Genomic DNA, 17460 nt, shown 5'->3' with positions numbered 1-17460 from the left:
ATGTGTAAAGCGCTGGATAGAGATTGGTGTTGGTTAAGTATAGGGGGGGGGTCGAGGGGGGTCTTATAGGGAGGGAAAAGAGAATGCATTAAGATAGAAAAACTTCTGCCTTTACAAGCACTTTGAGTAGTGAACAACTGCTGTAATACACACATGCAAAGACACATTATAGCAAGGGATTTAATTTACCCTAAGGTAATTCTGTAGATGACTTAAAAATGTGAATGCAGAAAAAAGGGTGCAATGTACTACCTAAGCCAGGCTTATCCACCTAGTGAGTCACAAACCTGAAACAAAAAAGTGCCTAGATACAGTATGTCCAGAGCCCATGAACATTCCAGGTCAGTGCCGTGTTAGGTAATGAAGCTTGGATTAAGATGACAGTCCCAGAGCCGTCACCTTTAAAATCAAGGTACTAATGGCAGCTCACATATTTCTATCCTTTTAGGTTCTCTATAAATCACACAACATGCAGCACTACCCCCACAAGAGCCGCTGGTTATTTGGGCCTATTTCCCCCCACTAACAGCATGTATGGCCAGACAGAGCATTTCCAGCTTTCTTCCTTTGAGTCAGTCAAGGGGTTTCATTTATGGTTTTATTGGGAACAGGAACTTGGATAGGGATGAGAAGCATGGGATACCCTGAAACTGTAGAACTGTAGAACTTGTGGAATGCTAGGCTTCTGGCTTCTATGTACAAATATACAGGCTGTACTGCACAACCTCAAGCTGCACTGTATTCTTATGGCTGACTTGTACAACCCCTGGCTGTACTGAACACACTTTAGCAGTTTTGCACTCTTTTGGCTGTCTTGCACAACTCCTAGCTACACTGCACCTGCTAGTGAGATAAACCATCCCACAGTCACTTCTCCTCTGTATAGCAGGATTAAGTACTTAATCAGTCCCAAGAATGGTTGGGCTCCCTCCCACCAACTCACTTCTGGCTCTGCTCATTTTCTGATCTAGTCTGCCTTTGGCAGGCCCCCAAGCTAAGCCTAGCTGGGACCTCGATGTCTTCTATAGGTTCCTCTGTGCATCTCTCTCTCTCTGCCCCAGGGGGAGAGGCCCTGCATAAAGGGTCTCCCCCAGAAGTCTGGACCCTGGAACTCTGCTGCTAGGCCTCAGAATATTTATGGTCTCTCCCTCACCTTCTGGGCACACCTCCCAGGGACCTTCCCACTATACTTCCAGACAGGGAGCCCCTGGGCAACTCATGGGGCCCCTGGGCAATAGGGGATCATGGAGCCCCTGTGTCCTCTCCCACAATCAAACCACACCCAAAAAAGCCTATGAAAGGTACCAGGGGCATCTCATGGGGCCCCCTACTGACCCCGAGTGCCCAAATGGTCAGTCCACCCCTGCTTCCAGAAATCTCTAGAAAACGGGGAAGTAGCAGAACAGCAGCCTGTGAGACAGATTCTCTTCAGCTATACCTGTAATCTCTCCATCCTGCTGAAACTCCGAGGAGAAGAGGTGTCCGAAGTGCCTACCTCACTGTCCATCCCCACAATGCTTGCTTATTTCAGAAGCGGCACATACAGGGATAGACTGAGCCTCTCATGGGGCCCTCTAGTGACCCCGGGCCCTCGGGCAGTGCCCGAATGGTCAGTCTGCCCCTAGTGGAGCGGGTCCGGTATCACCCCGTGGAAAAGGTGTCACCCTGTGCGGCGCGCACCCCCGCAACTGCCTAGGGATGCCCCTGGGCATGAGCAAATACAGAGCAGGGAGAGCAAGTATTTACAGATCATTTAGTGTGGAATACCTGCAGCAACTGGGCAGCAGTGCAGCAGTGGTGTTTGAAGATAGACTGGCAGAAAGGTAAGTATAGATGTTCTGCTTAATAGGACTGCTCTTTTTTATAATAATAACAACAAACAAATCTATCGACAAAATCTGCAGATTTGCAAAAGCTACCTGCCGCATTTACCAAGGAGAAGTCTCAGCTAAGTTCTTATAGCATTGCTAGCTAGTGATGGGCTGCATGTTTGAGTCGAACGTAAGCTCGACTCGAACATGGGCCGTTTGTGTGTTCGCCTGCTGTGCCCCACAATGCATTGCGCCCTGACAGTGCATTGCGATTGGCCAAAGCATTGCACTTGACTACAGGTCAGATGCAATGCTGTGGGCGATCACAGGGCATGATGATATCACAAGGGGCAGGGCGATCCCACCCCATTGTGATGTCATCACCCTATTTAAGAACTGTCATTGCGGCGCAGCTGTCAGACAGTGGGAACCAGCATCAAGGGCAGAGCTGATTTTTTTTTCTCTTTTCAGGTTGCAGGCAGTGATTGACATTGGATCTTCTTCGGGGACTTTTTTTTATTTTTACTTTTAATAAAGGGCTTGTCAAAGACTGTCTCCTGTCTTTTTTTACTCTAGACTTTTTTTGTGAATGGGAAGCGGTACCATGTACCCCATACTCCTTCATATGGGGAAGCCCCCCTGCCTGCAGACCCCCACAACCACCAGCCAGGGTTGTGGGAAAGAGGCCATTGTCTCCATCAACATGCCCCAAAGCACCCCCCCCCCCATGTTGAGGGCATGTGGCCTGGTATGGTTCATGAGGGGGAGCATTCAGCTGTCAGTGAACCCCGCTGACAGCTGAAACATGAATGAATGTTTCACTACTAAAATACAGCATGACTTAACAATACAACTCATGCGGTATTTTAATAACTGAGCAGTATCTAACCGCATACTTGGTAAGATACTGCTCAATAAATTGTCCCTGTTCGACGATCGCGGTTGAACTTTCGGTAGTTTCAAATGTTCGACCGCAAACCGAACAGGGGGGTGTTCAGCCCATCACTATTGCTCACAACATGATATTTTTCCATCGCAATGAAAAAAGTGGATGGTGGTAGGACTCTGTAGTTTACAAATTCTCCAAAGTCCCTCAGATTGAGTGAAGGACATACCTGCATAATAGGTGATCACCAGTGAATCCTTGTGTTTGATTACAATGCAGTTATCCCTATGCAAATATCATTCATGAGCTTCTTTGACTTGCTCAGAAACATTTCATACTAAACATTTTTAATATAAACCCTAAGCTCAGTAAACATTTGCTGTATTTGTTCACTTTCTTACCATTTTACTTGATCCTCTGCTCCTTCCCACAGCTAGAAGAGTTCCCACACCATCTGCACACCCACACTTCACCGGTCTAGGGTCCTGACATCAACAAGACCAAAGCAGCATCCAAAGCCCTGCACTAGACGTGATGATGCCAAAGGACAGTTACCACTGGATTGCGGGCAGTGCCATCTGCCAGAGGAGCAGAGGATTAATTAAGTAAAACTGTTTCTCCTCTCCTCTAGATAAGATGATCGATTAACCTCCTGTTGTGTAGGCACAACCTCACTGCAAAGGATCATTTCTAATTTGCCCAGAGGTGGGCAACCTTTTTGAACTGGATTTCCATGGAACCCTAGAGATCCTCCAGAGGTTGCTAGGGGGATTCCTAAACAGCAACAGATTGATCTAAACCCCTAATACTTTTATCTTTATAGAGTCTCATTTTAGGGATGGTACCTTACTTATATGTTTTCAAAATGTAGTTCTGCAAATTGTGTTTGACACTAGGCTAGGGTACTCTCTTTTTATGTTGAAAAAAGTCTGGAATTGTAAATTAATTTCTTCTAACTTTAAAACTGAGTAATATGTCCATGTAAAGACATAGACAAGATCATGTAAATAAGATAAAGGTTAAGAGAAATGAAGACAGGGAGACACTTGTCAGTCACTGGTGATAAAACATTTGTTGTTTTCAGTGTTCCCTTCCAGCTAACAATTGACATTACCTTGTACATTTAATATCACAGATGCTGCAGCTGTTCCACCTTCATTTGATGCAAAGCAGATATACTCCCCTGCATCAGTAACGTCCGCACTTAATATCTTTAGAGAGTTATTAGTCAGAATATGAATCCCAGAAACACTTGCTTGCCGTAAATCAAGGTTCTTTCTCAGCCATGTAAAATTGTAGCTGACGGTGCTTAAAACATCGCAACTCAGTATTGCTTGCTTTCCAATATTGATGGTGATGTTATTTGAAGCTTTAATTACAGGTGGTGGTTCTACAAAATAATAATACAGCAATACATAATACAAATATTAGCATTTTACATTGGTATTTAAAGTGTATGTAAAGTGTATTTAAACTCAGAATCTATACTTTTCTATGTTTGGCATCATGTTTTCACTGCATAAAACTTTCTAAAGCAAATCAGTTTTGTTAATCTTATGCAAAGTTTCTTACCTGGAGGATCCTGCCAGTAACAGCACTTCCTGCTTTTGACAACACTAAGCCACTGCTATCATCAGTAGTATTGATAGCATGCCGTGTGCACTCATTCAGTTGGACAATAAGCTGCCTATCAGGTCTATAAGTCAGGCAGCTCTATTGCCAACTAAAGGAATTTAAACAAAAAGATAATAGCACTGCTGCTAATTGAAAGGCATTGGCTTGGCATTGTAAGCCTTCAACAGAAAGTGCTGTTATTGAGAGACTCTCCATGTAAAAGAACTTTTCAACAGATTAAGAGTTTACAAACTCTTTTTTTCTTGCATACTGGCATACATTTTTTTTAACAATTATATTTTTATTGAAAAAAGTTAGAAATTATTCCAACACAACAACAAAGAATAAGTTTTGTCTCTAAGTGCAATATACATTGAGAGTTCTTACATATTTAACTAGGATCATAATAAAATTAGAAAATTTAACAGGTTGTAGAATACAAAACATTTTGAACATAATGTATTGTGAAAACTCTTGTATGGTCCAATCTTTCATAAATTGTGTAGTGCATAGGAGGAGGGAAAGAAAGGAAGGTTAAGAAATAAGGGGAAGTTAATGGACAGCAGAAAAAGGGAAAAAAAAGGGGGGGGGGGAGATAGAAAAATTAAATAAAGAAGGACAATGGATATATAGCTACTTCATCTAGTGTTCTATATAGTTTGATCAAGGAGACAAGTGTTTTTTGTAGTCATCAGAGTAAGTGAAAAGGAACCATGTATTCCAGATTTTGTAGTATTTAGTCATGGTCAGAGTTTCTTCCATGTGATGATCTTGTCCACTTCCTGTAGCCAATCTTTTATTGTAGGTGCTTTCCAAAATTTGGGAATAAGAGATTTAGCTGTGTTGAGGAGGTGTTTTGTCAGGGAGTTTTTATAACGTTTGAAAGAGAATGAGGAGATGTGTAACAAGCACCAAGCAGCATTTAAGTTCAGGTCCGGTTTGGTTATTTTAAAATAAGGGTTTGGATATCATCCCAAAAGGGTATAAGTGCCTCTTTCACTACCACATCGCCAACATATGTCTGAGCTTTGGGGTCACCATTTGTGAACTCTGTCCAGTGTAGCATACCAATGTGTGAGTAATTTATATGACGTCTCTTGCAATCTCGTACTGAGGGATTATTTATGAGTTAGCGAACAAGCATTTAGCCATTGTATGTCTTTGAAAGTTGTGTCTAATGACCTTTCACAAAAGTGTGAAAGGTCATTAGATAGTGATAGTTTGGCTTTAGTTTGAATCCATGAATAAGCTAGAGATGTAGTTTTCTTCATCTCAGTTCCCTTAAGACATATTGTTTCTAACTTTGGAAAAGGACGTTTTTTGTTTGTGGTCCTGGATATAGTCACACATTTGAAAATAGGTCCAAAAAGATATCAATTTTCCGCCACTAATATTGTTTAGTTCATCCCTGGATAACATACCATTTGTCAAGATGCAATCTATGGCTAGTAAAGGTAGGCTCTTAGATGTCTGTGGTGTAATGTTTGTAAATAGGCCTGATGGAAATTCAGGATTGTTGGCAATAGATGTTAAGGGCCCTAATACACTTGCTATTTCCCAAGATCTTGACATTTTGTGAAAGATCTCTAAGGTAGCACCAATTGTAGGGTGTTGAGCTATTTGTTTGTGATAGAAAGATTTATCTATCCATGGTAAAAACTGGAGAGGTAGAGAGATCGAAGAATCTTTTAGTACAATCCAATCTTTGTTTTTAGCATGACAATGCCAACCTACCACTCTAGCCAAATGTAGAGCATAATAGTATAATTTGAAGTCTGGCAAACCCATTTCTCTCACCTGTTTAGATCTGGTGATCAAATAGAAGTGTTTGTCTGTTTTTTTGTGAGCCCAGACAAATTGCCTTTGAATTTAGTAATCTTTTGAAAAAGCTAGATGGCAATTTAATAGGTAAAGCATGCATGCAGTATAGCAATCTTGGCAAGATGGTCATTTTTATAATAGCTGCTCTGCCAAACCAGGAGTAATTTTTAAGATCTTGTTCCATATTTCTCAAAAGTGGGATGAAATTATGAGTGTAAAGGTTCTCTAACGTAGGAGTAAGCCATATACCCAGGTATTTCATGGCTTTCTGTTTCCATCGAAAGGAACAGTTCTGTTGTGTGGATTTAAAATTTTCGGGTGAGAGCGACAAGTTGAGTGCCTCTGATTTAACGACATTAATTTTGAAGTTGGATAAACAGCTGAAAACTTGAAAGGTTTGCATTAAGTTAGGGATAGATGTATGTGGTTGTGACAGGAAAAGTAACAAATCATCTGCATAAGAAGCAATCTTATACATTCTCCCGGATATGGGAAATCCTTGAACTGAGTTGTTTTGATTGATCATGCGAATTAAAGGTTCTAATGCTAAAATAAAAAGTATTGGGGATAAGGGACAGCCTTGTCTTGTACCATTTTTAATAATACTTTTGTCTGAAAGGGTACCGTTTATTTCAACTTGTGCAGTGGGAGATCTATTCATATTAGTGATCCATGAAAGCATTTTCTGTTTCAAGCCTATATATGATCTGTACTGTTGTTGCCCATCTCTCACAGATATTAGCTTTCTCTGCCTGCGACCATTTTGTTCCTGAGTATTATATGAAAGAACACATCCCCAGGATCCCTCTGGATGTGCAGACTCCCTGGGTGGTGCATAATGCTGATTACATTACAGCTCATGTAGCAGACTGTACAGTCTGCAACACCTAGAGGCCAGCAGAAAGAAACATGCATGTCTAAAGGGATGTTGGTGATGTGTTCTTTCCTATAACACGTAGGCTCTTGAAAGATCTAAGACAGGGTACTGTGATGTTTACAGGAGCCTGCCAGTCACTTCCATAAAGGGTTAAATGTTTGGTTAGACTAGGGGTTCGCAGATACAGAAAAATACTTGCTTTACTCCTAGCTCTGGCAGGTTCTCTTGATCCAAGCAACCGGCCCCTACAGCTGCTTTGGACTGCAGCCAGATGCTCATTACCATCATGTACAATACAAGGTTAGTAGCCCTACATTGCAAAAACTGTAGCCAAGGCCCCATCCACAAGCTTCAGAGAAGAGGGGATCATCTGAGCTAGTCGAAGCAAGGAGTTAGGCAAGTAATAACGCCTGATCAGCTCTTCCTAGACTAAACAAGCATTGACTTTACATGTCACTCAATAACAAAATAGGAGAGCAGCTTACCATAATGTTATGGACTGACATAACAGCAAGCAGCCTGCACCCAGGATTGGAGGACATTAAGGATATGGAGCCCACAGTGAAAATTGCCAGCTCTTAACTGGTTGCAGACCAGCCGCAGTGCTCAGCGCAGTCTTTTAACGTCGCTCTGCAAACAGGTAGGGGGAGCGTGAGGTGCGTGCCCGCCCTACCCGTCCCGCCAATCGCAGCAGCGGGTGTCCATCACTGGGTCCCGGCCGGTCTTTACCCGCCAGGTCCCGACGATTACCGGTAATCACTGACAGATAGCTCAGCTGCAGTGTTTACACTGCAAGTCTGTTATCTGTCAGTTCAGGAGACACTGAACCTGATAGAAGACTTTATACTCTGGGTATTGGTGTCACTGGGGATGTCAGTGACCCCAGGTCAGTTCCCCCCAGTGTCAAAATGTCCGTCGCAGGCACGCAGTCCTGCCATACGTCACTGATCACTGTCATAAATCGCTGATCACCGCCATAAGTCACTGATCGGTGCCATTATTAGTATAATAAAAAAAAATCCCAGTATCTTTCCCGCCATTTGTAGACGCTATAACTTTCACGTAAACCAATAATGTACACGTATTGAGATTTTTTTTAAGCAAAGACATGTCGCAGAATACATTTTGTCAGAAATATATAACTAAATTTGGTTTTTACATTTTTTTACTGGACATGTTTTATAGCAAAAAGTCCAAAATGTTGTTTTTTTTTCCTCAAAATTGTCAGCCTTTTTTTTTATAGCGCAAAAAATAAAAAACGCAGAGGCGATCAAATAACACCAAAAGAAAGCTCAATTTGTGGGAAAAAAAGGATGTAAATTTAATTTGGGTGCAGTGTTGCATGACCGCACAATTGTCAGTTAAACTAACGCAGCGACGTAACACAAACCGCTTCTGTAACCGCTTCCTGACCGCCCTATAGCAGAAATACAGGGCAGCATGGGTGCACAAAATCACATATATATATATATATATATATATATATATATATATATATATACACGTGATTCGCACTCCCGTGGTTTTCATGCCCCTCCCAGACAGCGTCAGATTGCCCGTCAGTACACCAGTCATCACATTTAACCCTTGATTGCCAGGAGCACACTCATGTACAATAAACCTCCATTGCTAGTATAGTGTCTGAACGGGTCAATATCTTTGATCAGATCAGCACTATACCAGCGTTCACATTAGTATAGCGTCCCCAAAAATGCAGCATTAGCGGGATCAGCCTCGACACCTGCCAGCACCTGCCTTTAGCCCCTACGCTTGCCCCCCCTTCTCCCCCAGCAAGTGCAGTGTCAGTAGGTCACTGTCACTTGATACATTGCACACAAAACCGCAGTGTTTGCAGAATCAGGCCTGATCTCTGTTAGCACTTGCCGGTACATTTTGATGACTTTCATATGCAGCAGAGTGCCAGTACTAGTGCCACGCTACCTTTTGGTGAACTGGCGAGTACCAGCGGTCTAGTACATCTTGGTCTTTCATATACCTCCTTGATTTTTGGAGCTGTTTTTCACGGAATATCTGTATGCGTTGATTGTGGATCAAAGCAATTTAGATGCACAACAATTTATCGCCGCCAACCCAAATTCAGACCTTGCCAGACCATTCACATGGAAGCTCATTATGGTTTTCGAATTTACATTTTTTTTGGGCTTAACCCTCAACATGGGCATTATTAAAAGAAATGAATTGCGGTTGTATTGGTCAGCAGACCCGATTCATCATATGCCCGTGTTCTCTGCTGCCATGGCCAGGCATAGATATGAGAGTATAATGTGTTTTATGCATCTTAACGACAATACACTCTGTCATCCTCAGGGTGACCCTGAATTTGACCGGCTCCACAAAATTCAGCCCCTCGCAAATCACCTTAACCAAAAATTTGCAGATGTCTATATTTCCCAGAAATACATCTGTGTTGATGAGTCCCTCATTCATTTTTCTGGCCGCCTTGCATTCAAACAATTTCTCCCCTGATATGGGGTCAAGTTGTAGAAGACCTGTGAGAGGGCAACAGGCTATACTTATAAGTTTTAGATTTATGAGGGAAAAGACAATCACGTGGAGCCCCCCGGATGCCCCGACTACATGGGGAGCAGTGGCAAGATAGTTTGGGACTTGGTGTCATCCTTTTTCCATATAGGGTACCACTTCTACGTGGACAATTTTGATTCAAGCGTGCCACTATTTAGACATTTGTTCAATCTTGGAACTGGCGCTTGTGGCAAAGTGTGAACTAATGTGTGCCCACCATTAGAAGTGGATGGATGCAGGGCGGTATATTCTAATGGTGGGCATACCACACACTTTTTCTGCTTTAAAAAAATATATAATTTTTGGGGGTTTAAATTAATTTCCTAGCAAAAAATACTGATTTTTTTTCAAGTGAACAAAAAGTGTCAGAAAAGGCTTGGTCTGCAGGTGGTTAGAAGAGTGAGTGATGTGTGGCATAAACGTCTAATGCTGGGCATAGAATGACCCCTTTTTGGAAAGTAGACACCCCAAACTATTTGCTGAGAGGCATGTTGAATCAATAGAAAAATTTATTTTTTTACCACAAGTTTTTGGAAAATGCCAAAAAAATATATTTTTTGATTTACTGCTCACACATGCCATGGGTATATGTGGAATTACTCCCCAAAATACATTCTGCTACTTCTCCCACGTATGGGGGTACCACATGTGAGAGATGTTTTGGCAGTCTTACCAAGTACAGGACCCCAAAATCCAATAAGCACCTTCAGGCTTTTAAAGGGCTTTATTTCCTCATTACACTTCCAGACTATCTATCACAGTTTCGGAGGCCCTGAAATACCAGGATAGCACCTCACCCCCCTAAATGACCCCTTTTTGGAAAGTAGACCCCCCAAGGAAATTGATAAAAAGCACGGTAAGTATTTTGCAGATCTCATTTGTTGCCACAAGTTTTTGGAAAATGAAGAAAAAAAACAAAAACATTTATTCTGTTCTTTTTTTATATTTCAAAACCTTGTGAGAAAAAATGAGATCTGCAAAATACTCACCATGCCTCTTTCTAAATTTCTTGGGGTGTCTACTTTCCAGAAAGGGGTTTGGGGGGGTTTGGTGCTATCCTGGCATGTCAGGGCCTTCAAAACTGTGATAGGTAGTGAGGAAGTGTAATGAGGAAGTTACGCACCTTCAGACTTTCAAAGTGGTCATTGGATTTCAGGCTCCTGTATGTGGCTAGGCTCCCAAAAAGTCTCACACACATGGTATCCCCATACTCGGTAGAAGTAGCAGAATGTATTTTGGGGTGTAATTCCACATATACACATGGCTTGTGTGAGAAATAAATCATTTAAATGACAACTTTGTGTAAAAAACATGTTTTTGTCATTTTCCAGAAACTTGTGGGAAAAAAATACATCTTCCATGGACTCAATTCCATATGCCCCTCAGCAGATAGCTTAGGGTGTCTACTTTCCGAAAAATTTGAGGGTGTTTGTACTATCCTGGTATTTTAGCACCTCAAGAAATGTGATGGGCAGTCAGAAAGTAAAAGCTGTGTAAATTCCATTATCTATACCATATTTTGTAGACGCTATAACTTTCACACAAAGCAATCAATATACACTTATTGGGATTTTTTTAACCAAAAACATGTAGCAGAATACATTTTGGCCTAAATTTATGACGAAATTTTAGTTTTTTTGGATATTTTTTATGACCGAAATGAGAAAATATTGTTTTTTTCCAAAAATTTTTATTTCCTTCAAACAATTTTCTGGTTATAAAAAGTGCACAGGTGATCAAATACCACCAAAGGAAAGCTCTATTTGTGTGAAAAAAAGGACATAAATTTAATTTATGTACCATATTGCATGACTGCGCAATTGTCCGTTAAACTAGCGGAGCGCTGTATAGCAAAACAATGGCGTAAATTGCAGTATCTATACCATAGTTTGTAGACGCTATAACTTTCACACAAAGCAATCAATATACACTTATTGGGATTTTTTTTACCAAAAACATGTAGCAGAATACATTTTGGCCTAAATTTATAACTAACTTTGAGTTTACTATATATTTTTATAGCTGAAAGTAAAAAATATTGTTTTACTTCAAAATCTTTGGTCTTTTTTTGTTTATAGCGTGAAAAATAAAAAGCGCACAGGTGATCAAATACCACCGAAAGAAAGCTCTATTTGTGTGAAAAAAATGATGTACATTTCGTTTGGGTGCAGCATTGCATGACCGCGCAATTATCAGTTGAATTAGTGCAGCGCAGAGAAGCAAAAAGAGGCCTGGTCAGGAAGGGGGGTAAATCCTCAGGAGGGCAAGTGGTTAAACCAGCATGTAACCCTTGCAGTATGAGGGGTCTCACTGTAAGGGTTTTTTTGTCACATTTTAGAATTCAACTTAGAGCATAAATCCTATTCATAACGTACTTCCAGGTTAGAACCATCTGAAAGCTATATATTTTAGGCCGTAGGAAAGAGATTTTTCAACATTTCAACTTGGAGGCTTCAGAGAAAACGAGTCAACAAACTTTAGCATATTTATAAGCAGCAGTAGAATAGATCTACACTCACCTGTCTAGATTCCATTTCTCTAGCATTCATATACACAAATGAGATGAACTTCATTAAATAAACTTGATTTGTAACAATACACAAATATCATATATCACTATGCACTTCCTATTGTTTATTAGGGGCTTAGCTAGAATCAAAATTGTTATATTGTACAGTAATAATTTTTTCGTCCTATTATTTTATTACTTACCATTTACATCTAGAAATGTCCGGGCCCGTCCATTTCCTGCACTGCTAGTAACAAAACAGTCATAGTAACCCTCATCACGGGAAGAGACATTGGCTATTAACCAACTTGCATTGACTGACTCTCTACAAATAAACGTTTAAATATGATTACTTTTATTTTAATCAATAACATGCACTTCGTGATTTCGCTATAACTATTTGAAACCTGCTTGAATACATTTAGTGTCACAAAATTCAAAAGTAAAGGTATTATACTTACCTGTCTTGCCACCCACACTAACAATCTTTTTGTTTTCAAGAACTACAGTGTCCAGAGAATTCTCTTCATTTAACACAATTCTGAGAGTATTGAACGCCTTGCACTGGCGACAACTATGGTTTCTTCTGCTAGTCTCTACTTAGTGTTACTAAACCCACAACAGTAAAATCAGTCTGTATATACAGTAAAGCATGCTTGATATGCTCACTGGGGAACCTAAGCGGTTAATCCTCAGCACTGTGTAAAAATGCTGTTTGATCCTGATTTCTCTGATCATCCCCTTCTTCCAGTGTCCCCTTCTTATCTCCTGATAAGACATATTGTGTGGAAACACTCTGTACATGCTCAGTTTGGTGTTTATTGCTAGAGAGGTTGTTTTTTTTTCTTGGGAGAGTGCATGTGATCAGCACAGGGCCAATCAGCACTGTCCAGACAGAGGTCAGGGGTTCTGCATCCTCTTAGAGCAGAAAGAAAACTTATCTTACAAGCTTTAACCGGTGCTCTGCTGAACACTGATAGATTCACAGGACTGCTCTAACTGCTGATGAGAAAAGGTATTTAGCAGTTTATATTTACTAAAATAATTCCATTTTCATGTAGTGTGTACTGTGGGAGACCAGATATAGTGAATGCAGGGTCCTGGGTTTAGTAACACTTTAACTTTTGTATTTTGTCAGTCCCCTACATCAAAAGCTTCCCTTCATCTGCTGTCCTACTGACCTGCATAGTAAAGTAGTTCTAAGCTCTAATCAGGCAGCATTTGGTTTGTTGAAACACTTTTTCTTTCATTAAATACTTTTTCACAATTGTTTGCCTCCAGACACTTTCGGCCACTTCCTGTCTACCGTCATTATCTCCAGCTTTACTGCTCTGAAGCTGCTTCTATATTGAACAAAGGTGGACCGTGGCTTTGCAGTGTGTCAGCACAGTCACTCTAAGTCCCCAGCAAACACAAATGCTCCTGCGCTTGGGGATGGACTCGATGCTACAACCACATTAAGAATGTCCTGGAACATGCACACCTTGCTGCCCTCAAATGGACCGGGGGAATCCAAATATACTGAATGGGGAAAGAACAAAAAGAGGGCGCACAGGCCTAGTGCATTACCATAAAAAATGTTTAATAAAAAATAAAGTAGGTGTTGTACTCACAAACGACAATATAGTCAAGGCACATCATAAAAGAACAGCTGGATCAACACCGCGCTGAGTAACAGTCCGCAATAGGGAGTTTAGACATCCAAAAGTCTGACGCGTTTCGAGGACTTGCCTCTTCCTCAGAGCCATCTGAGGAAGAGGCAAGTCCTCGAAACGCGTCAGCCTTTTGGATGTCTAAACTCCCTATTGCGGACTGTTACTCAGCGCGGTGTTGATCCAGCTGTTCTTTTATGATGTGCCTTGACTATATTGTCGTTTGTGAGTACAACACCTACTTTATTTTTTATTAAACATTTTTTATGGTAATGCACTAGGCCTGTGCGCCCTCTTTTTGTTCTTTCCCCACTCTAAGTCCCCAACCAGGGAGTATGTGACAGATTGACACATACAATGGAGCACAACTGGGAGACAGCAGTCATCTTATAACAGGAAAAACCTGAACAAACAACTTTATGACAGAATCCCCAGATATTATTTGAATAAAAGGTGGAGTCATAAAATAATTAAAAACAATTTCTGATATCACATTAACATATCAAATCGTATATGCAGGGGCAGACTGACAATTCATGGGGCCCCTGGGCAATAAAGGATCATGAGGCCCCTGTGTCCTTGCCCAAACTCAAAAAAGCCTATGAAAAATGTACCAGGGGCATCTCATGGGGCCCCCTACTGACCCCGGGCCCTCGGGCAGTGCCCGAGTTTCCAAATGGTCAGTCCGCCCCTGCGTATATGAAAGTTTACCAATATGAAAAACCATTCTCTATTAACATAATGGGGTTGATTTACTAAGGGCAAATATACTGTGCACTCCAAGTGCAGTTGCTCAGGAGCAGGGGCGGACTGACAACTCATGGGGCCCCCGGGCAATAGGGGATCATGGGGCCCCTCTGTCCTTGCCCAAACTCAAAAAAGCCTATGAAAAAAGGTACCAGGGGCATCTCATGGGCCCCCCTACTGACCCCGGGCCCTCAGGCAGTGCCCGAGTTCCCAAATGGTCAGTCCGCCCCTGCTCCGGAGCTTAGTAAAGAATACCCAATCACATGCAAGGAAAATAAAAAACAGCATTTTTGCCTGCATGTGATTGGATGATAGATATCAGCAGAGCTTCCCTTTCATTTCAGAACTTCCCCTCAGATCTAGAAAACTGCACAGACTATTTGCCTTTAGTAAATCAAGATAGGCCCACAGATAGGCTTACACACATTTATGGTACAAATCTTGTTTTTACTTACCTGAATTTTTGTTCTGGACCAAGCTGAACTCCATTCTTACTGAAGTGCACAGTTAAAGGTATGAGACTTTCCACAGAGCATGAGATGTGACCAGGCTGCAAGTAATACCCAGGAGTCACTTCAGGCATTGACACCTTTGGAGCTCCTGAAACATACACTGAAATCAAATATCGTTTCCAAAAGAGGTGGATCTATAATGAGCCATTGAAAAGACTGCCTATTAATAATAATTATAAGGCTGTACAAATGGAAAACATCATATTATGATAATGTAAGCAGCTTATTTGACTAATACTGAACTTCTTCCTTGATGGCATTACATACCTTGTGAGTGTGTAAACATTCTAAAATTACCTGGAATAATATTTGAGAAGGAAACGCTGGATGCCCGTTGAAACAAGTAATCATCCTTATCATATCCTGTTATTCTTAAGAAAAATGCTTCCTGTGGTGGAATAAACTCTGTTATATTCCATATTTCATAGGGTATCTTATCAGGGTAATAATTTACTGGAATGGACTCCAGAAGCTTTCCTGAGGTAGTCAGCAAGTCAAGATGATCGATTCTAGCTGGATGCTGCAATCCAGTTGTGTTTAGAAGCACATATGTGGGAATGCCTGCAAATATTAAGTAGTATGTTAGTAAGAAACATGTCCAGAAAGGAAAGCTTTAAAATGGCATATACTGTAGACATCCAGTCACTGGTGTCATTTAAAAAATTGTATAAAATATTTCCAAAGGAAAGCATGTTTTGAAGAATTGGCGTTTTGCAGAGATCTCAATATCTATACAACATAACAGAGTAGCACTCTTCACTACACAGAAAGGTTTATCAGCACAAATATGCAGTTTTTCCACAGTTACTGCTTTTGCTTTGCACAGACATATCACTTCTCTCTTTGGTATCCTTGGCCAGGGATACTGACCTCTATAAAGACATACCTTGAGCAAAGCAATAAAAAGAAAAATAATAGTTGTACAAAAAACGCAACACATCTAGTCAGGTTCAAGCCAACTATTCAGTCTTTCTGATCTAATGCTGAGCCAAGAGTGAAGAGTAAGCTGTCCATTTGTAAATATAGAGTAAATGTAAAAACAGAACTGCCCTTTGGGCTTAAAATAGACAAACAGAAGCCAAACATATTATAAGTGCTGCCAAAGCACAGAAAAGGAGGAAATTGCTAAATCTATTAAGAAAGGACACAACACCTTTTTTAGGTGTATCAGTGATGGAAGGAAAAAATAAAATGAGATCATTAAAATGAAAACTGGGCACAACACATATGTTGAGGGAGACCGGGATGTAGCAAACCATTTAAATAATTACTTCTGTTCAGTCTTCTCAGAAATAAATTGTACGAACAATAACAAAATCTGGGGATCACATTTATTTTAGTGATCAAGGTTCGTTTTCAGAATTTCTAGAGACAGAGGTAGCAGAGGAAGTGGCTCGGTTAAAGATTAATAAAGCAATGAAACCTCACCAACACTCTAGCAGTTCTTTGAGAACTACAAGCCATCAGCATACAATAAAAAATACTATGAAATGTTACAGAAAAAACAACCTTCTATGGGTCTGCTGGATGTTTTACTGAAATCTAATGTGGGTTTATTGGAGAATCCTGCCTGGAAATCCACCGTACTGACACCTGTGATTCTCACTGAATGCCGCCCACTGCTTGATGTCTGAAAGAAAAACAGGCATTTTTATTAATGACATTTTTTTTATTTAAAATGAAGCCCATTAGGGGTCTATTTACACATATGGAGTTTTGTGTATTTTCACTAGATACTAAAAATTAGGTTTTGGCTTTTGTTTTCTATAAAGCCATTGAAACGTCAGAGTTTTTGCTGCAATATGGTCATCATTAGGCTTCTTAACTGCTACCTGTAGTTTGTATTAAATGTAGTGACAGGTGCAATGGAGTAACTATTGATGTAAGGGTCTTGGTGCAAAGCATGCAATGAGGTCTCCTCTTGTCTCCCATGCTGTCCTGCTGTGAGCTTTACATAAAGTGGTTTGGGGGTGCTGGATGGCAAAGCTGCTCAGGGAAGCTAGGCCAGGAGTAAGGATTCTTCTCCATGCATTCCCTACAGTTGGCTATGTGACCTGATCTCAAATGACCAAGTGCAGAGATATCCTCTGCTTTATGGTAAGTCCACACAGTGTTTAGACCCCAATGATGTATTTCCTTGTACTGATGCTGCACCTAAAAACCATGAACCTTGTTGTCCTATTGCTTCCAAACTTGGAGATAAAATTGTAGGTAAAATTGTTGATATGCTATAAATACATTTAGAAAACAGGCATTAGAATTATCACCAAAATTAACTTCATGTAAATATTCTTAAAGTTTCACTGAAGTGCTTTAGTTCCATATTGTAATATTCAACTTGTTTGTACCAATTTTCTATAATGATATTTTTAAAGGTTCCAGGAGTTCTCATATGTACAACTGTTTACTCAATGCTAATACAGACACAAGTACCTATTTAATAATGTAGTGTCTATAGCAATAAATGAAAAAAAAAAAAATACAGCA

General features: G+C 40.6%; 1 protein-coding gene across 1 annotated transcript in view; it reads right to left on the bottom strand.

Moving 5' to 3' along the window:
• HMCN1 (hemicentin 1) overlaps nt 1–17460 on the bottom strand; it is a 468291-nt gene that overhangs the window by 386258 nt on the left and 64573 nt on the right. Inside the window, exons 7-11 of the mRNA XM_089678830.1 lie at nt 16483–16603; nt 15271–15534; nt 14917–15061; nt 12266–12387; nt 3812–4087 (exon numbers count right to left, since the gene is read on the bottom strand). Coding sequence (XP_089534956.1) covers nt 3812–4087; nt 12266–12387; nt 14917–15061; nt 15271–15534; nt 16483–16603 — 928 coding nt within the window. The remainder of the gene's footprint in view (nt 1–3811; nt 4088–12265; nt 12388–14916; nt 15062–15270; nt 15535–16482; nt 16604–17460) is intronic.

Source organism: Staurois parvus, unplaced genomic scaffold, assembly GCF_062004578.1.
Source record: "Staurois parvus isolate SC_StPar_1 unplaced genomic scaffold, SC_StPar_1.0 ptg000210l, whole genome shotgun sequence".
Lineage (NCBI taxonomy): Eukaryota > Metazoa > Chordata > Amphibia > Anura > Ranidae > Staurois > Staurois parvus.
Note: the sequence above shows the minus strand (reverse complement) of the source record. Positions and strands in the feature narration are given on the sequence as shown.